This window comes from Eretmochelys imbricata, chromosome 5 (assembly GCF_965152235.1).
Source record: "Eretmochelys imbricata isolate rEreImb1 chromosome 5, rEreImb1.hap1, whole genome shotgun sequence".
Taxonomy (NCBI): Eukaryota; Metazoa; Chordata; order Testudines; family Cheloniidae; genus Eretmochelys; species Eretmochelys imbricata.
Window position 1 is genome coordinate 131,896,361 of NC_135576.1, and position 20,857 is coordinate 131,917,217.

Genomic DNA, 20,857 nt, shown 5'->3' on the forward strand with positions numbered 1-20,857 from the left:
GAATAGCGGTCAGTAGGTTTCCGGTATAGGGTGGTGTTTATGTGACCATTGTTTATTAGCACTGTAGTGTCCAGGAAGTGGATCTCTTGTGTGGACTGGACCAGGCTGAGGTTGATGGTGGGATGGAAATTGTTGAAATCATGGTGGAATTCCTCAAGGGCTTCTTTTCCATGGGTCATATTCTCTGTGTATATATAAAGTCTGCTGCAGTTTCCACGGTATACATCTGATGAAGTGAGCTGTAGCTCACGAAAGCTCATGCTCAAATAAATTGGTTAGTCTCTAAGGTGCCACAAGTACTCCTTTTCTTTTTGCGAATACAGACTAACACGGCTGTTACTCTGAAACCTGTCGGTATGGAATAAGTTAACAACTACTAGCTCAGGTGGATTCTCTCCTCTCCTTCATGACCTAGTCCCCATCCTGTTTGTATTTCGCCACTTGTCTTGGTAGGCATTTACAGTGCTAGCTATGGAAATAGAACAAGCCACACCCAGCAGTGAGTGGACACACAGTGATCTGAGCAGTGGAAGATGTGGTGCTCCTGAATTCCCGATTCACCAGGTTCTGCTCAACTGGAGCAAGGGTTGTGATTTCGGGGTACACCAATGAAAGGGGTTTCATACCAATAAGTAAGCCTACTTAATACCAGAGGGCTTTACCCTAATGCAGACACCAAGGGTCAGCTTCTGATCTGAGCTACACCCATATGAATCCAGTTACTCCAGATTTACACCTGTGGGAGTGAAATCAGAATCTGCCCTCCTATCCTCTTCCCTCAGTGGGAAGTGTACGTAGAACATGGTTTACTCTTGAGAACTGAAATGCAGTCCCACCAATTAAAGAGAAGGGTCTCGTTATAACGAGACTGCAAAAAGGGTCTCATTAATAGGGAATGCAGGTGTCTGGGTGCCCAGAGCCCAGGGCCTGGGGCTGTTTGTTGCCGTCTTCTACCAGGGCACCAAGGGATTTGCAATGACACGTTAGTAACAATTCCCCCATACAATCAGCAAAGGCAGAACAATGTATTTTATCAAAGCCACAAGCCACTGATGCCCTTTTGCTTCCAACTATAACTGGGTGAAAGTATAGCTACCTTGGCGATACTTCAGAAGCAGTTCCCATATCCCTCGGCGAGAGTAAGGATCCACCCCAGCTGTTGGCTCGTCCAAAATGACAACCTTTGATCCACCCACAAAGGCCAAGGCCACCGACAGCTTTCTCTGCATGCCACCTGCGAAGCAGACGGCACGAGAGAAGAATTCAGGCTGGAGGTGTGAACAAAGGAGCAGTGATCTGTGCTGTAAGGTGCTGTGGGAGAGATTCCTCACCCCCTGCACACAAATGCCTTCTGAAGCCATGTGTGCACACAGATGAAGGTAAATCACTCTAGGCTCCATCCTCCCGCCATGACAGAGCTCTGCACCGTGCCTGGGAACAAGGAGGGGGAAGGGGAGCCCTTCAAGGAGCTGGTCGTTGCTCCTGGATCTTGCGCTGCTTACCAGCATCAGAGCAGCTGAGAAGCTGATCTAACTTATTTGACTGGTGTAAAGTCTGCAAAGTCCCTTACTGCCAATGGAGAATTGGCAGAGTGGAGCTCCACCCCACCTACACTGGGAGCGGGGCAGCTGGTGCAGGAGCCAGTGCAGCCAGCCTCACACCAGCAGAGTGTTCTCCTACACTAGCGGATTCTCAGTTAGCCGTTTGGGGCCAGAATCCACTCATCTGGCACTGCCTGAGGGAGATAAAGCGAACAGAGCAGACTGGAGAATACAGACAGTGGCTTTAACCACTTTGCTTTTGTCTAACTTTCTAGGGGTGGAGGGCAAAGCATTGCTCCAGTCACAGCCCAGGGTGCCAGACGTACTGGTTTAGTTTTATATTTTATTAAGATGTCTAGAGATCTTTGGACACTGGCTGCTGATAAATTCAATAGTGTATTTACTATGAGAGCTTTTGTAATGACTGTCATTGGATTGAAGCTGGGACCTCTGGAACTAAAGCATGAGTGGGCAGGGGGCTCGGGGAGGGGAAGGTGCTGATCCACGGGGCCATTAGTGCGTGCTGAGCACCCACTATTTTTCCCCCATGGGTGCTCCAGACCCGGAGCATCCACGGAATTAGCACCTATGTCAACAGGGATTGAACCTTGGCAGGTCCAGAACTAAGAGCATAAGTCTCCTCATCTTGAGCTACAGGACTAAGTTCTCAAGCTACTAGCTGTAGCAGACCCACCTCTGTTGTAGATTAGGCATGGAGGTGGATATTTAACACACACTGAGTGGCAGGTTACACTGTAGTACCTTGCTTTGCCTCTCAGTATTAGGGAACGACAGTGCCCTTCTCGAAGCCTCCTGAGCAGCTGAGATGAGACACGCAAAGGGCTGAAGAGTTGGACCTACCAGAGAGTTTGCTGGTTCTAGCTTTGAGTTTGTGAGGCAGGCCGACATCCAGCACCATCTGCTGCATCTCCTCTTTCACCTTTTCTTCTGACAGCCCTTTCAGACGTGCGTAGAACCAGATGTGCTCTCCCACAGTCAGCCTAAGGGGTAGGGAGCAGAACCGGCAAGGCACTATGCCTCAGTCAGGCTCAGACTCATCCCATGAACCATTTTTTAATTAGTTACAAAACCCATTCTTATTTAGGCAGGAAAATATTGTACAGGGATAAGATTTTTGGAAGTGACTAATGATTTGGGGGACTCAACCTGGGACACCTTAGAAGGGCCTGATTTCCAGAGGGTAGGTGCTCAGTGCAATCTGAAAATCAGGCCATATTAAGGTGCCTCAGGTTGGACTCCCAAACACTGAGGTGCCCCAAATCATTAGTCACGCTGGAAAATTTTAGCCTTTTTGTTTTAATGGAAGGAACAGTTTTCTAAAAGAAAAACTGGGAAAATGGTCTCGATGGATGTGCAAGGCACTGCTGATAGACCCCAGATACATCGAACAATAAAACAGAACCTACTTCTGTCCAGCTACAGATTCTGAACACCTCCATCACTGAGCTATCCCAGACCATATATACAACTCGGAACAGCACCTCCTGGGTGGGAAGTAACCCCTAGTAGAAGCCACTATTTGCTGGTTTGAGCCCATGAGGTGCAATGTCTCCCATGTGACACCAACAACCCTCAGCTTCCATTGAATATTATGTTCCAGATCCGCAGCTGGTGTAACTAATCCACCCACTTCAATTGAGCTATGCTGAATTACACCACTGAGCAGGTAGCCAAATACGGTGCATTTTAACATCCTGATTCTTGGTTCATTCCCATTTACCACTATATTGATACTACTTCAACACTACTTCATCGTTCAACTGCCTTTAAACAGCAGCCTTTATACCCCTTGCAAAATGATATGCCAGTTACATCTACTTCTGTATGCACACTCGCTAACCACTGTCCCATGGAGTTACTCTGGATTTACACAAGCAAGAGAGAGACCAGAAGTGGGCCTAGAGCCATAGAGGGTGGTAATGTCAGAAAATGAGAAAAGGAATCCACTGTAATTTTAAATAAACACACACACATTTTTGTGTTGTATTACAGACCCCATCATTGTGCTTCCTGGCTGCTACTCACAAGTCAAAGAGGACATTGTGCTGGGGACAGACGCCCAAGTTCTGCCTGATGGTGCTGAGCTCGGAGCGGATATCTTTGCCCAGGATGAAGGCCGTACCCGAGGTCGGAGGAAATAAACCAGTTAAGATGGACCTGAATGACAAATACAGTAAATGGTAAGTGAGCTCCAAAATGTCACAGCACAATCCAAATCAAGAGGGGGCTTGTTCCACATGCACTAGGGAATGAAAGGACAATGGCTAGGATAGAGTTTTGCTGATATCCCACATCACATGATTATTCCCCAAAGGAAAACAATCAGAGAAACATCTCGCATGTGAGCTCAGTTTTAATGGGAGCTGGACAGAACCACATGCTCTCGGTTCTGCAAGAGAAAAATACCCTCCACACTCCCTAAAAGCTTTTAATGCTTTCAGAATTCATTTCCTTATTCTGATAAAGCAGGGTCACAAAGTGGGTTATTAAAAAGTGTTGCTGACATTGTACCAAGTCAGCCATAGTCCTGATCTGGAACCGTGACAATTCACTGGCATCAAAATGTTCCATTCCCCAATATCGGTGTGTTTCATGGGCCAGATTCTCAGAAGATGTAAATCAGCAGAGCTCTACTGAAGTCAGCGGAGATACACTGATTTACACCTGCTGAGTCTCCGGCCTTGCAAATTTAATCTATACATCTATCCACATGCATATATTACATTGTCGTGTTTAGACAAAACACTAGGTTTCAGAGCCACTCTAACAAGCGTGCCTTCCCTACCCTTAAAAATATTGTCCTTACATGGTTGTGGTTTTCCCAGCTCCATTATGTCCCAGAAAGGATGTGATCTGCCCTTCAAAGAAATTAAGTGTGAGCCCATCCACAGCAACCTTCTTGCCATCACGATAAATCTTCACCAGGTTCTGAATGGAGACCCCCAGGCTTAGATGAATGGGTTCCTCCTCCATGCAGTCTGCGAGAAGAAAAAGTAATCAGCAAGGCAGCGTAGAACAGACACACCACCAATAAATATTAACACACATCTTTCCATGGCCAACGAGAACCCACAGTGAAGTGGGGCATCTAGGAAGATTCCTGATCTCCCTTCCTGGGTGTTATCCCTCCATGGAGGTTCACTTTAGCTTGGCACTAATCAGTTCTTTGGAGGCCAGTTGTAAGGCCCTGATCCAATGCCCCCATGTCAGAGAGGACCCAGTCCTGTGAGATACTGAGCACCCTCCAGTGAAATCAGCGGAAGTGGAGGGAATGCCACAGCTCACAGATTCATGCCTCAATGCCAAAGGAGAGCCCAATCCTGCCTGCCTTATTTGGGCAAGATTTCCAGCGATATATGTGGGAGTTTTATTGGAATAAGGACTGCACAATCACGCGCACATTCTGTTCATTATCAGGGGAATGAATAGCGAGTAGGACAGGAGCAGCTTTAATTCCATGATGCTAAATTCCAACATCCTTTCACGCAGTCCTTACCCAGGGTAAGTCCCCAACTTCGTTCATTTAAACCTAAGCGTCTGCCTTCTGGCCCAGCGTGGGTCAGACACTTACGCTCCGACGGCCCTTTGTGATCAGAATGAGCGTGCCGCCTCTCCTCAGATTCCTCGCCGAACCAATAAGTCTTCGTAAAGGGGAAGTACCAGGGCCTGGGAATTCCATACTGGCCTAAACGGGGAGGAAAGCATTCACGTGAGCCCAGCAAAATCCACCATAACGTCTCGATGTTTAAAAGCAGAGGGCAAGTACTGACACATCGTATCTCCAGCTGTCGGGCCTTGGAGACCAGCAGCACATATACGTGAAAATCCCCCTTCTAGGATGGAAATTGGCAACAGATTGAGAGAGAGATTTTAGCCAGGTGGGGAATATTAGATGATTTCAAAACGTTACAACCAATCTTCCCAAACCCCACTTTACTCTAATAGTTAAATGCCCGATACCTGGGAGGTGCTAACCACCCTGTGCCAGGTACCAAGTGCCCTCAACTCCTGGCAAAGCCAATGGGAACTGAAGAGGCTGAGAATCTCATAGGAGGTGCTAGCACCTGGCTGGACTGAGGCTAGGTTCTCTGTATACGGGGGCACTTGGAAATTGTCCAGGAGTTTGATCAGCGGCTTCGATGTGCGGGGTTGCCCCCTTCCCCCTTCTGTAACATGTGCTGCCTGGAATGTGAAACGCTCTCGATGAATGGGCAGGAATACGCAGGACCCACAAAGAGCAGGACACCACGTCTCTAGACAATAGTGAAGGCTCACCTGGGAAGACAGACTCAATGTACCAGGTCATAACCCCATAGAGGAAGGTATCAAACAACATCATGAACGCAGATATGGTGAGGTTGAAGCCATCTTCTTCCAGGGGGCTTTCAAAGAGGTTGTCCCACTGCACGCCAACCCCCTGCTCCTCAAACAATGCAAAGTACTCGCAGCCAAACCCAAAGGCGACCGGGGACAGCAGGCTCTAGGAGAGCAAGATGTTCACACTCTTGAGACCATTCACAAACTCATCTCTTCATCTTTAAAAATAAACGGAGAGGGGCTGCTCAGCCCTCATGCTAGTGTCATGACTCAAAACACAAAGGGTGGAATCTGGGCCCTACTGAAGTCAGGTGGGGCCAGGGTTTTCACTGAGGGCTCTGCAAGCTCCCATTGCCTAGTTTTGTGCTTGCATAGCCATCCTGAGTTTGAAAGCTTGACTCCCACTCAAACGTGACGGGGTTTGTGTTGCTCTTATAAGAGACTGAAACAAGGAGCAGAGGTAGAGCGAATAATGCAGTAGAATAACTGTGTGTGTGTGTACAAATAAGTAAAATGAGGGGATTCTCTACCCCTAGTAACCAGAAAGGACTTTCCTTTAGCTGCAGAAACATGTTGTCCTTGTTTGTTTTTATTGAGTCACCCTAGGAAGAAAACCCAGGTTTAAATTACCGGGGGGCGATTGCAAACTCAAAATAGTGCTGCAACCACCCCAAAAGTAAGACCAGAACAGGCACCCTGGGTCAGACCAATGGTCCATCTAGCCCAGCATCCTGTCTTCCGACAGGGGCCACCACCAGATGCTTCGGAGGGAGTGAACAGAACAGGGCAATCATTGAGCGATCCATCCCCTGTCATCTACTCCCAGCTTCTGGCAGTCAGAGGCTAGGGACCACCTGGCATGGGGTTGTGTCCCTGACTATCTTGGCTAATAACCATTGATGGACCTATCCTCCATGAACTTATCTAATTGTTCTTTGAACCCCATTATAGTTTTAGTCTTCACAACATCCCTGCAACAAATTCCACAGGTTTACTGTGTGTTATGTGTAATAGTACTTCCTTTTGTTTGTTTTAAACTTGCTGCCTTTTAATTTCATTGCGTGATACCTGGGTTCCTGTGTTACGTGAAGGGGTGAATAACACTTTCTTATTCACTTTCTCCACACCAGTCACAATTTTATAGACCTCTGTCATATCCCCCCTTAGTCGTCTCTTTTCCAAGCTGAAAGTCCCAGTTTTTTTAATCTTTCCCCATACAGAAGCTGGTCCATAACAATGATTTTGTTGCCCTTCTCTGTATGTTTTGCAGTTCTAATCTATCTTTTTTGTGATGGTGTGACCACAACTGCACCCAGTATTCAAGGTGTGAGCATACCATGGATTTAAATAGTGGCATTATGATATTTACTGTCTTATTACTGTCCCTTTCCTAGTGGTTCCTAACATTCTGTGCGCTTTCTAGACTGCTGCTGCACATTGAGTAGTTGTTTTCAGAGAACTATCCACAATGACTCCCAGATCTCTTTCTTGAGTGGTAACAGCTAATTTAGACCCCATCATTTTCTATGTATAGTTGGGATTATGCTTTCCAATGTACATTACTTTGCACTTATAAATATTCAATTTCATCTGCCATTTTGTTGCCCGATCACCCAGTTTAATGAGATCCCTTTATAAGTCCTTGCAGTAGCTTTGGACTTAACTATCCTGTGTAATTTTGTATCATCTGCAAATTTTGCCACTTCACTGTTCACCCCTTTTTCCAGATCATTTATGAGTATGTTGAACAGCACTAGTCCCAATACAGATCCCTGGAGGAACCCGCTATTTACCTCTCTCCATTCTGAAAACTGACCATTTAGTCCTACTTTTTGTTTTCTTGTCTTTTAACCAGTTAGTGATCTGTGAGATGACCTTCCTTCTTTCCCATGACTGCTTACTTTGCATAAGAGCCTTTGGTGAGGTACCTTATCAAAGGCTTTCTGAAAGCCCAAGTACACTATATCCACTGGATCGCTGTTGTCCAGAGGTTTGTTGACCCCTCAAAGAATTCTAATGGTTTGGTAAGGGATAATTTCCCTTTACAAAAGCCATATTGACTCTTTCCTAACAAATCATGTTCATTTATGTGTCCAATAATTCTGTTCTTTACTACAGTTTCAACCAATTTGCCTGGTACTGACATTAGGCTTACCGGCCTGTAATTGCCAGGATTGCCTCTGGACCCTTTTTAAAAAATTGGTGTCACATTAATTATCCTCCAATCATCTGGTACAGAAGCTGATTTAAGTGATAGGTCACATGCCACAGTTAGTAGTTCTGCAATTTCATATCTGAGTTCCTTCAGAACTCTTGGGTGAATCCCATCTGGTCCTGGTGACTTATTACTGTTTAATTTATCAATTTTTTCCAAAACCGCCTCCACAGATACCTCCATCTGGGAAAGTTCCTCAGATTTGTTACCTAAAAAGAAGAGCTCAGGTGTGGGACTCTCCCTCACACCCTCTGCAATGAAGACCAATTGAAAGAATTCATTGAGCTTCTCCACAACGGTCTTATCTTCCTTGAGTGCCCCTTTAGCACCTCAGTCGTCCAGTGGCCCCACTGGTTGTTTAGCAGGCTTCCTGCTCCTGATGTACTTAAACATTTTTTGGCTGTTAGTTTCTGAGTCTTTTGCTAGTTGCTCCTTCGATTCTCTTTTGGCCTGCCTACTTATCCTTTCACACTTCATTTGCTAGTTTATGCACTATTGTCCTCAGTAGGATTTGACTTCCCATTTTTAAAGGATGCTTTTTTGCCTCTAACCGATTCTTTTACTTTGCTGTTTAGCCATTGTGGCACAGGTTTAGTCCTTGTACTAGCCTGAGTAGTTCTCAAAATTGCAGTCTGCATGATGGGCACCCATCCCTATCTGCACTGGGATCACTGAAGTGTTCAGAGAGTGACAGATTTTACGGCCAGAAGTGACCATCATGATCATCTAGTCTGAGCTCCCGCATAACACGATCCGTGGAATTTCACCCAGTGCTCCTGGCCCTGAGCCCAAGGTTTGAACACTATGCTGTTATGTGGCTAGGCAATGCCCCAATGGGAGTTCTTCATGCTGCTATGCTGAAGACAGGTTTGGTTTGTTTCCCCCTCCTCTTGCTCCCCAGATGACTAGACCGCAGTATGGAGGAAGGGAGGGAGTGTTGTATGCAGCCACCCCCCAGCGAGTTAAGGAATGCTGTGGAGAATCTCTAAAGGGAGGCTGATCCAGTTCCTCTCAGATGGACAGGCCTCTAGGGGAGAACACCTTAAAGGTCTGATCCTGTCACAAATGGGCAATACGACATGAACTTCAGCGGGGCAGCATCAGGCCTCACAGCATCAGATGGGGGAATCTCAGTACTCCCTGAAGAGCATGCCCAGAGATCCCTTCCCCACTCCCAGGCTCTCTGATCACTATCAAAGCCAGAAGTTTTTAATTGGTGCCAGCTCTGATGGCCCTTTGCCCTGGCTACAGTGGAAAACAATGGCCTCTTGCACACCCAAGCCCCACATGCTAAAGAGCCACCGAGCGCTTTGCTGGCCATGGTATAATATTCAATACAGCTCCTCTGTGCCAAGCCCGCTGTGACTCACCGCAAACATTTTCAGGGAGAAGCTCACGTAGTCCTGCCAGGCGACGCACAGCACGTAGGGCAGGTAGAGGGTGAAATAGATGATCCCCCCACAGGCTGTTGCCAGGTTGGCCCTGGAGAACATGGTGCTGATGAGGAAGCACTGCAAGATGGTCACCACGGCAAAGACGGAGAGGAAGACAAACACCACACTGGGGTCGCTATAGGGCAGCAGGTTTCCCATCTGGGCAAGGAGGAGATACATGTGTCACAAGGCAAACAGGGCTCACTGAGACGCAATCTACAGGGCCCACTTGCAGAATCGCTATTCAGAACAGAACTACCCTTTAACTGCTTTAGCTGCCCCGTCCTGTAAGCAGGAGGGATTGTGCCAGGGCCAGAGTGCATTTTGCCCTAGGCCTGGTACTCTGCACGCTGAGGTGCACTGAACAATTACTGAAGCACCTCTATTGTTTGAAATCAGTGGTTCTCATTACGTCATCTCCATATTTGCCTAGTTTTACAACAGGCTCCATGAGAAGCACTAGCAAAGGCAGCAAAAACTAAAATTCCACACGGACAGTGACGTGTTTACACTGCGCTATGTACGACACACTGAAAGGTAAGGACAATCTTTATATTCCCATTGATCCATTTTATAATGATACGGTAAAAATGAGAAAGTCAGCACTTTTTCAGTAATAGCGTGCTGTGACACTTCTGTATGTTTATGTCTGATTTTGTAACAAGTCGTTGTTAAGTGAGGAGTACCTTGGGGTCACACAAGACAAATCCGACTCTTTAAAGGGGTACAGTCGTCTGGAGAGGTTGAGTGCCACTGTTTTAAATCACTCAGCCTCGTTTTGGAACCAAGAGCCCCTGCCCAGTGAGTCACTGCCTGATCCAAGTTCCTAGAAGATTAATTAACCCCAGATCATTCGTTACCAGGCTGACTGTCAGCAGGGCCCTGCATTAAGCTGCCCCCCAGGAAATCAACACTGCTGAGGCGGGGAGAGAGAGAGAGAGGGAGATGGTGCCAGCCTCACCTTCAGGATCAGCACCAGAAGCCCAGCGCTCATGAGGAGGGGGATGAGGCTGCTGATGAACCAGCTGAACCAGAGGGTGCCATTGTCCAAGCCCATGATTCTCATGGTCTCCTTCAGCCGGGCTTCCTTCTCGTACACAATCCCCTTGATTATTACAGCCACCGAGTAGATCCAGGCCAGAGTCATGAAGAGGGGCATGGAACGGCCCATGACACGCAGGAATCTGGTGGCGGGAAGGAAAGAGACGGGAAAGATTGCGGTGGTTATTTACTTTAGAGAGCGTCACCAAGGGCTGCCGGGTACCCTACAGGCGCGGAGGACGAGGATCACAATCGTGCCTTGAGGTCCCTGTCGGGGCCAGGGCTCCATTGTGCAAAGTGAAGCATGCACACAGGGCCAGGGCCTCACCTGGTACAAATCGGTGTAGCTCTCCAGAAGTCACTGGGGGAGGGGGCGACTCACAATGCGGTGCTGCTGCTCTGTTAGCAGGGCAATGCTTGACGACCTTTCTAGACTAGTCCCTGGCCACTTCCGGGCCAGCCTGCAGCTGCACAAGCCTGGGTGGAGGAGAGGGCCCAGGGACCAAGCACAGCTACATTTCCTGCCCCCACACTGCTGACCCCTGCCTCTCCCACTGAGGCCTGGCCAGACACCGAGAGGGAGTGACACAGCACTGTCCTGATAATGCACTCTCCCATCCCCACACTCTGCAGTTGGGAGGCACCATCCTCCACAGAGCTCTCCTGGGGCAGGGCCTCCTTGCGCAGCCCCCTCAGGAGCCATCATGGAGCCAGAAACCCTTTGGGTACCTGCACAGAGCAATACACCCAATCCCACATTAAGGAGCCCTGTTCATGCACCAGCAGAGGAATGCACAGGTACCACTAGACCAAATCAGCGGGGTAAAAGAAGGCCCAACCCTGCCCCTTTCAAAGCCAGTGGCCGCAGTCCCAGTGACTCAGGATCAGACATGGATCCTGCTACCTGGTCGACCTACTTCATAACTTACATATCATCCACGTAACAGGGGTAGGGCATCTGCTGTACATAGACACCAGTCTTCTTCTCCGTGCCAGTCAGCGCCCTGATGATCGCCTGCTCCACAACATCCTGCAAGTACACGAAGCCGCCCCAGACATACCGCATGTCTTCAAAGGGGTCAGCACGAGGACCAGGGTCCCAGTACCTAAACCAAGGGAACAAAGATCACCTGTTAGAAATCCTTACCAGGCCTAGAGTCTCCCAACGCCTCTCTTGAGAAGGCAGCCGGGCAGCACTCACCCATCCTTAATCTTGTTTGTCCTTTCCACATTGTCTATGTCCATCCGTATCTTGTACTTGATGTGAGGAGGCAGCTCTACACTGTTTGGGGAGATTTCAGGGAAGACAATGCCAGCCCAGAACCTCCTCTCATCCAGGAGCTCCATGGACCTGTTTATGAGCCGCACTTCTGTGGCCACGGGCTCCAGTTTGTCCAGGTTGACACACTAAATGGAGACAGATTTGTAAGTCCATGGGCAGAGTTATATAGGGTTATATGTTGGTAGCTACAGTTATAGAACACATTCAAGCCTTTGAAACAAGAGGGACCCTGAGATGCTAACACCTTCACCTAAAAGATGGGGCAAAGCTACACTGTGCTGGAACACCCAGTCATTCATTTAGAGAGGTGGAATCCAGTGAGTTCAATACAGCCTAGAGCTTTAAAACCGCTGCAGTTTCTCCTGCAGTCACTAAATAATACCAGATGCAGAAAAACAAGCATCCAGGGCACTGATGAGACCAGCCATCACCAGCTGCCCATAATGTTGGGGCAGGACCGTCACTGGAAACCACATGGAACATGCAAGATAAGATTTTTTCAAAGATGATGGCCCAAAGTTAGGCTCTTCTGTCTGTATTTTGGCACCTAAGTGAGCAGCCTGAGTTTCAGAAGTGCTGAATGCCCAGCAGCTCCCACTGAGGCTAGGATACTTACTTAGATGCCTAAATGTGGGCCATGACACTGCAAACCCAGACACCAAACTACCACCCATAAGCGTTGAGCTTTTTACAACATGACTCTCCTAGACCCCTTGCAGAGACCGTGGCTTGGTCTTGTACTGGAGGATATACATGAGCAAAACCTCTCTGCTGTCAAGGGGGAGCACAGACGTTACCTAACAGCAGCAGCAAGCTTGCGTGTGGGCTCACCTCCATGAAGCGGGAGATGGTTTGGACAGCCTGGTCAGTCTCATTGAAGGCATCCATCCAGGTGTATGTGGAGCCATTCACTGGCTGAACGTCCTCTGGGGACTTTGCCAAGAACAGGGAAACATCTTGAACCGTCCAGTTTGAGCCGCTCAAGTGAGTGTCCCAGAGGCCTTCGCTCTTCAGCAGCGTCTGCAATTATGGTGTCAAGGGGAAATAATGACCGTTAGGCTCAGTTTTGGATCCCCCCCAGCAAGACAGAGATTGTACCAAGCTACCATGACTCTTTCCCCTTGGACCTGGAAGTCCAGCTCCGGACAACGACTGAGAATGGAGAGTTTCCTGAGCACATGAATGCTCCTCAGCATGCCCTGTTGCTAATTCTGCCAAAGCCCGGGACTTCCATCAGAGAAGCCCAGGTTCCCGGCGTGCAGCATCACAGTGACTGCAGTATGACAAAATGAAAATCCCCAGGGGACAATAACATTCAGGGGAGACACAAAATTAGTAGTATCAAATGGGGCGCCCAAGTTGCCTGATCCAGGGGCCTCGTTTGGCAGCTTGCTAGAAGACCGAAGGCTACTCCCAGTTCACAGGACAATAAACAAGTTGCAGCTACTCTTAAGAGAACACAAATCCCAGCACAGATTGGCCACTCACATCATGGTCTAGCTATTTGGTAAAGGCAACATGGTCTGGTGCGTAGGCCACAGGACTGAGACTCATCAGGCCGGGATTCTAATCCCTGTTCCGCCACTGGCCTACTGTGTGACTTTGGGCAAGTCACTTCATCGTTCTGTGCCTTAGTTTCTCCCCCACACTTCGTCTGTCCTGTGCATTTAAACTGTGCAGGGCAGGGACTATCTCTCACAATGAGTGTGCACGGGTCCTACCACAGTGGCATCATGATCTTAGCCTAGGCTGAACTGTAATACAAATAGAAATCTCCAGATCTATCTAAATCCCTCTATCTGAGGAGTTCACAGAGTGCCCAACAGCATATGTCCTGCCTTGCAGGCTGAGAGGTGACTCTGGACTGCTCTCTCTACTGCAGGTGGAGGGCAGCAGAGAACCACACACTTTGGACACTCAGAGCCTGCCCATTGACACAGTAAATACACTCCCAGCCTCTGATAACAACAACTCTCCAGCAGGTGGCAGCCTTACTCAGATCTCTGGGAAAGCGGGAAGAGTTACAAAACATTCCCCCCCCAACCAAACAAAAAAGCCATCACTGGAAAGCAGAGAAGCACAAAGAAAACAGGAGATTTTTTCAGCTAATTGGTGGTTGCTGCATGCTACTGACACCTTCCAAACAATTCTTGGCTTTGAGTGGAGACGAAGAGGTGATCGAGTGTAACTGGGAATTCAATTCCCGAGGTGCTAAGCGTAAATATCAATGCAGCAAGGCTGACCCTGCCTCCTCCGGCATGTATTTATTGTAAGTTACAGCACAGTGTTGCTCTGGGAGTAGAGGTTATACAAGGAGGAACTGCTGGCAGAACTATCCGTCTCACAGACAGAGTGGGTCACAATATTAAAGGGAAGGGACATCCCAAATATGCAGGACAAATAATAAAACACTTAATAAAAGAATCTCTGGAGGAGGGCTGTTAGAGGAAGGCTAATCCTGGGGCTAAAGGCACTGAACCGGGAGCCAGGTGACCTGGGTTCAATTCCCACCTGTGCCATAGACCCTGCTGTGATTTTGGGCAAGTCATGTAATCTCGTGACTTAGTTCCCCATCTGTAAACTGGGATTGTATGTCCTTTGTCTGTTTACGCTGGAAGTAAGACTGTCTCCTATACAACTCTACCACATGTAACATTACATACCATATAAGGCTCAGTAGAAAAGAGGGAAACATTCCCTGCAAAGGATATGGCTAAGCAGAAGAACAACAAATCTAAGGAATGGTTACGAACTATACAAATAGGAAACTGACTTTTGAGCGTACTTCAGACTAAAGAAAGGTAAAGAATTTAAACCTGAGTAGCTGTTTCAGACACACAGACAGTGCAAATGGGCACGAGATTAAAAAAACAACATGGCAAAGCAGGAAAAAAGGGAAGAATATGCCAAGCTAGTAAAGGAGAACACAAGAAAGAAAAATAGAAATGGAAAAGGGGTACATTCTCCTGTCCCTTCTGTCTATATTTTGTCTCCTTAGCGTCCGCTCATGCAAACACTCCTTACAGCTGCCAGTGGTCTCACACTATTTGTATTCACGTTGTTCATGTTAAAAGCAAACACGCACTGTTCTCTGAGCAAGTCCTTCTGCACCCTTTAAGTCAATGGTGTGTTGTCATATATCCTCACCAGAAGTAGGCTCCAGCCCCAAATGTCAACCACGAGGTAGAAAAACATTTCTCCTTTCGGTGCCCCTTCAGCTACAAGGAGCTTGACATAAACATACAGTGACCTGCAGGGCTGGAACTCGGCATCTAACCACTCAGTAACCCTACAGCCTGCCTGTCTCACAGAAGGCATGTCACTGGGTTTAAACAAACAGCCGTCAAGGTCATTAGGCCAAAGAACTGACCTACCATGACAGTGGCCCCAGCTGGAAGGTCTTGTGTTTTGGCCTGATAAGTATGTAACTGATCCTTGTTCCATCTCTAAATTTAACAGAATGTTGATGCATGACTTTGCCAGATACTCACAATAAAAGGCCCCATGCACACACATTGGGATAGGTGATGGGGAAGGAGTGATGCCTTGAAAACTGAGCTATAATGGAATTTGTTAAAACAAAGCAGGAGACTGGAACTCTTCGGGACCTAAGGAAGCCTCTGCTAGAATGGAGACGATTAACAACAGCTCTCTTGGTTCATGGATCTCGCTTCAAAACGCACCACTCACTTTTCCAGGGACATCTGATTGCAAACCAGTATCCAAAGGCTGGCCCTGCGGCAGGGTATGCAGCTCCCTTTATAGTCTCCGGGCCTGATTCTGATCTTACTCAGACCAGTGTAATCAAGAGAAACTCCCATCAAGCCAGCACCACCATTAGAGTGATTAGAGAGTCCTGCCCTCACATTTCCAGGCCCCGGGGGCGAATGCAGCGGGGTGGGCCAGAGAATACTTTGCACTTCCATTCAGTGCGGGAACTGGGAGACAACGCCAGGGCTCCAACAGATATAGGAAGATTACCGCAGTGCAACGACGACATTCTGATGTTTGTCTAGCTTTATTGGGGGGACAGCGGTAACAGCTGTCTCGGACTCGTTCTGAAGGGCCTGATTCATCACTGTGCCCCTCCAGTTTTACATTGGTGTAACTCCCGTGGGGAAGGTGCAGATGGTCTGACTCTGAGTCCACCTGATCAAGGGAGCTATGCCAGCATGTAAGTGCAGTAATGCAGCAGCAGACCAGGCCCCTGATATTTATTTTATATGTTAGGCCTGATTTGCTTCTTGCTTACACGGGTGTAAACCAGGAGTTACGCCGATGAAGCGAAGGGATTTATAACAAAGGTGGGAGATCATATTCAGACTCACTGCTCCCTCCGGTAAGTCAGCACGCACTGTATGTTATCAAGTGATCGGCCCCTAGGGCAACATTGGCTCTTCCACAAATTTAAGCACACCGTGCAATTCAAAATGAGCCCAATCCTGCCAGATGCCTCACTTCAGCTGAGAGGTGCTGAGCCCCCAATTCCCACTGCACTCAATGGGATCTGAGGGTGCTTGACATCTCCCAGGATCAGTGCTTGGTTTGTGACTGCTTTCTACAAGGTATACCTTATGCTAACACCAAGACAGCAGTTGCCCTGGTACTTACAGACATTTGCTGTGATGAAGGAGAACCCAGCATAGCAAGTTAAATGTGTCAGGAACCCTGCTCTCCAGGTTATACACATGTAATAGTCAGCAGTGAAGAAGAAAGAGCGGACCCCAGGCAAGGCAGATGGAGAGCAGTGGTTAATCATGCTCTGCTTCAGTCCACGGCACTGTGTGACATGATTACAGGGCGCTCATATGTCACATCCTGGACTTAAAAATCTCTTGTTCTCAACTCAGACGGGCCAGATCCTCAACTGATGTAAGCTGGTGCAACTCCAGTGAAGTCAGTGGAGCTCTGCTGACTTACACCAGGGGAGGAACTGACGCAGCTGTGTCTAGTGCGTTATTCAGTTCCCATTTCACGCACACACAGTTTCAGACAAGACTAAAACCTTCCTTCTCGAATCATGCTGTAGCATTGCACTGGCAGTAGCTACTATGCAGGAGAACTTGTCTCCAGGAATGACCCCTTAGTGCTGAGCATACCAGCTCAGGACTGAAGTGCCAGTCACATCCCCAAAATAAATACTTTAGCTCACTCCTTGTATACAAGGCTCTTGTGGCTTTGGCAAGGACAAAGTTATCCAAGAAATTTAAGGTATGTCTACACTGCAATTAACCCCCCCTGGCTGGCCCATGCCAGCTGGCTCGGGGCCAGGCTAAGGGGCTGTTTACTTGTAGTGTAGACTCGGGTGCTCTGGGACACTCCTACCTCACAGGGTCCTAGAGCCCAAGCTCCGGCACGAGCCAGATTGTCTACACCACAAATGAACAGTCCCTTAGAATGAGCCCTTAGCCTGAGTCAGCTGGCACGGGCCAGCCGCAGGGATTTAATTACAGTGCAGACATACCCACAGTGACAGCATACTGACCCGGATCAGATCCATTTCCTGGCTGCTTTCCATGAACGTCCAAATCTTCGGGCCTATGTCCTCCCACATCCCTCCTAGGTCCCGGAACACGCCCAGCTCCTGGAAAGTCCTGTTCACCTGCCAGCAAAGGGGAAGGATTATTCCAAAATTTCAGCATTGCAGGTCTGAGCAGCAGCAGGTCAGGTGGGCAGAGTGCAAGTCTAGGCACTGTGCTGCCCAAGTTTTATTGGTAATGTGGTAGCTACAGCAAGGAGAAAAATCACACGTTTGAAAAGAAATAGATCACAATCTAGTACATTTGTGTGCCCAGGATCTCAATGCCTTTGTAGGCCACTTTGAAGGGCTGAATTATGGCTGGCTCTTTCATGGGTGTGCATGGGGAGCAGCGTACAAAAAGCCTGCCCCTCCCACTCTCACTTTTCATGTCAGGGCCATTCAGGAAAGCACTAGGACTGCTGCTTCCCACCGCTCCCAGAAGTGAGTATCTCCCCAAAGGAGGTGGGAAGGAGACGCAGCCTGGGTATGCCCCAGCCACCCCTCCTGTCTTCCAGCCCCCTCTTCTCTGTGAGGCTTCAGCAGAGAACAATCACCTTTCTACTTGAGCTGGTTAAACCAACAGTAGGGCCAAATTAAACCATCTCCGTAGAACAAAGCTGTGAACTGCATAAATGGGTCGGGCCCCATCTCTTCTGTGCTGCTTACATGCGGGACAGGGTTCCATAGCCTACCTCAGCCATGACCCTCCTCGTGACCGGGGTGTCAGGAGTGTACAGGATCTTCCCAATAAGCAAAGGCTTCAGAGCCCTCCAAATAATTCGGGAAAGCGGACTGGATTCAAGGTTCTTCAGCAGCTCATTGCAATAGGGTGCTAAACAGGGAGAGAACGTGCATGAGCTAAGCTAGAGACACGGTATCGAACAACTCAAAGGCACTTACTCATGGGCAAGCATGTCACACACGTGTGCATTTTAAAACCAGAAATATCTGAGCCAAGAGGGTTGGAGTTATCCTCCTGAGCTGCACAGGACCAACGGGATCTGGAGTTCTGAAAGTGACAAAGGGACATCTGCATAACATCCACCATGAAAACCAGGCACCGTGCAAAGCGTGCGTTGCTCACTGATCACAAAGCGCAGTTCAATCAAAAGAGCACATCAAAGGCCCAATTTTCAAAGGCTCAGTAGCCAGATCTGCAGCAGAGCTCAGCACCCCATGTGCACCCACAGGGCAGAGCACTTTGCAAACCTAACACATGGTAGCACACACAAGGCCTAACCCAAAGCCTAGATTAGTCAGTGGGAGTCTTCAGTGGGTTCCGTGTCAGGTCCTTACACTGCCATTATAAGAACCTCTCACATCATATGGAACGGTCTCCGCTAGCCTATTGTGCAGTATAATCATGTAAATACACACAGGCCTTGAGTCATTATCTGGCTATCCTGTCAGCCTGTGGGACAGTCAAGAGGAAGCGGAGGCCTCTCACGAGTCACACACTCGTAATGTGAACAGGCACGTTGGCCAGGACTGGGTCTCACTTACTTGTAGAATTATCATAGAAATTCGCTGCATCCTCCTCGGTGCTGTTGCCTCCAAACAGGGCTTTGTAGTTGTTGTCCTCGTACCAGTTGAGAGATTTGATTTTCAACCCTCCTCCCTCTGGATGGCCACACACGATCCGCGACACCGCCTGGTAGATCTGGGTGGAGGAGCTTGTGGAGTTCACATTGGTCAGAAATATCACCTCCTGCCTCATGTCACTCCAGCTCTTCATGCTCACCAGCTGCAATGCACAGGGACAAAGGGCTTATTTATTTCACTTGCATGGAGCAGATATTTTGATATCAAAGCATCTGTCTCCACGATCACCTCATTAATTTAATAAACCATCCACGTGAAACAGACCTTGGAAAATCAATGCAGGGGACCTTGCACTCAGGAAATGTCCCATGTATGCAGTAGGGGCCTGGCTTCTGTTGCGCCATCTCCTTTATTCTGCGTTTTTCAATGACTCGCAGAGAAAATCCCTAGCTCCTGCCCTCACGTGAACTCCACCCTTCTCAGGGCTGCACCCCATTCACATTCCAGCAGGACCCCCTCATTCAGGCGACAGAATGTGGGGGGGAGGGGGGGAAGTGAGCCAGAAGGAGAGGCAGGGAAATAATAAACAGTGAGTCAAACTAATCAGATGCAGCTTTGCAACATTCAGAGGCTGAGAGACAGGGCCCAGTTCTCTGCTGGTGTAAACTGGCATAGCTCCACTGATGTCAATGGGCTTGTGCCCATTTACACTGGCCCGTGAGCTCAGATATCACTTTCCTCCCACCCTCCCTTTATCAGGGGCATTCCCAGAAAATCCTTGATGGCCGTGAGGCAAGTCCAGCTGCAGCCAAACTTTGGGGTCACAACAGGGATCTTCATTGTCTCCGCAACCATAAAGCCAGCCAAACATCATAGGGCACTTCCCTTGGCATCTTCCCTAACACAAGGGGCAGGGGCATTAACACTACAGGTTGGTTAGGAAGAGTCTATCCTCCACCAGAAACAGAATCCCCGTCACTCTGACATAAGCACCCGTGTCCGCTCACTTACAAAGTGATGTGAATAAAAACACCACAGGACTGGCCTATGACACTACAGTAACATACTGTGCTTTAAGAGAGAAGGCCAGACACCCAGAGTGTGTAAAATGGCATGTCTCCACGGATGTCCATTTATACCAGCTCACAATCTAGCCTGTAATGCTTCGGACCATTATTTTCAGAGCTGCCGCCCCATTGACTTCAGCTGGAGCTGTGCACGATCAACACCTTTGGAAAATATCAGGCCACCTTCACTAGAGGTGTCGCTATATTCGCCACCTATTGTAACAACAACAAGGCACATTTGTATTGGTAACCTGAACTGCTTCCTTGTCAATGTGTAGAAGGGCGTTCTGAAATCGAGCAGAAAGGAACTAAATTACACAGTACCAAGAAATGCTGTGGTAGCAGGGTTGGTCCCAGGATATGAGAGACACAGGTGGGCAAGGTAATATCTTTTACTGGACTCTGCTGGTCTGAGAGATAAGCTTTTGAGTTACACAGAGGAGCCTGAAGAAGAGCTCTGTGTAGCTCGAAGGCACTTCTCTTTCACCAACAGACAATGATCCAGTAAAAGATACTGCCTCACCCACCCTGTCTCTGTAATAGCTAGAAGGCACTACAGTATTGCTACCAAAATGTCCCTCACCCACATCCCCAGACCTATAAACGTGCAGCTGCTCTCATGTTCTGCATTGCTAGCCAGTATGCTACCCTGGTACCTACATGGTCAGGTCAATTTGAAATCTGAACCAATGAGCTGTGGTCCATCACTTTATTTCCATGGACGTGACACAAAATCAATCACAGTGTAGCTGGCCTGCTGCTTCTGATGTACTATGTCTCTTGATTTTGACAGTCAAAAATGACAAAGCCCTGGAACAGAGCAAACCAAATTCACCCAGGAGGTTACACCACTGAAGATGGTGGAGTTACACTGGGG

General features: G+C 48.3%; 1 protein-coding gene across 4 annotated transcripts in view; it reads right to left on the reverse strand.

Annotated features, from left to right (window-relative positions):
* The window catches only part of ABCA1 (ATP binding cassette subfamily A member 1), a 135,939-nt gene that overhangs the window by 30,241 nt on the left and 84,841 nt on the right, over positions 1-20,857 (reverse strand). For all 4 annotated transcript variants that reach the window (XM_077817924.1, XM_077817926.1, XM_077817925.1 and 1 more), the window contains 14 exons: positions 18,875-19,115; positions 18,064-18,203; positions 17,336-17,452; positions 12,682-12,870; positions 11,770-11,975; positions 11,498-11,674; positions 10,489-10,711; positions 9,465-9,686; positions 5,838-6,042; positions 5,134-5,247; positions 4,369-4,540; positions 3,588-3,719; positions 2,403-2,542; positions 1,097-1,234 (listed from right to left, as the gene is read on the reverse strand). In XM_077817924.1, the coding sequence (XP_077674050.1) occupies positions 1,097-1,234; positions 2,403-2,542; positions 3,588-3,719; positions 4,369-4,540; positions 5,134-5,247; positions 5,838-6,042; positions 9,465-9,686; positions 10,489-10,711; positions 11,498-11,674; positions 11,770-11,975; positions 12,682-12,870; positions 17,336-17,452; positions 18,064-18,203; positions 18,875-19,115 (2,416 nt within the window). The remainder of the gene's footprint in view (positions 1-1,096; positions 1,235-2,402; positions 2,543-3,587; positions 3,720-4,368; positions 4,541-5,133; positions 5,248-5,837; positions 6,043-9,464; positions 9,687-10,488; positions 10,712-11,497; positions 11,675-11,769; positions 11,976-12,681; positions 12,871-17,335; positions 17,453-18,063; positions 18,204-18,874; positions 19,116-20,857) is intronic.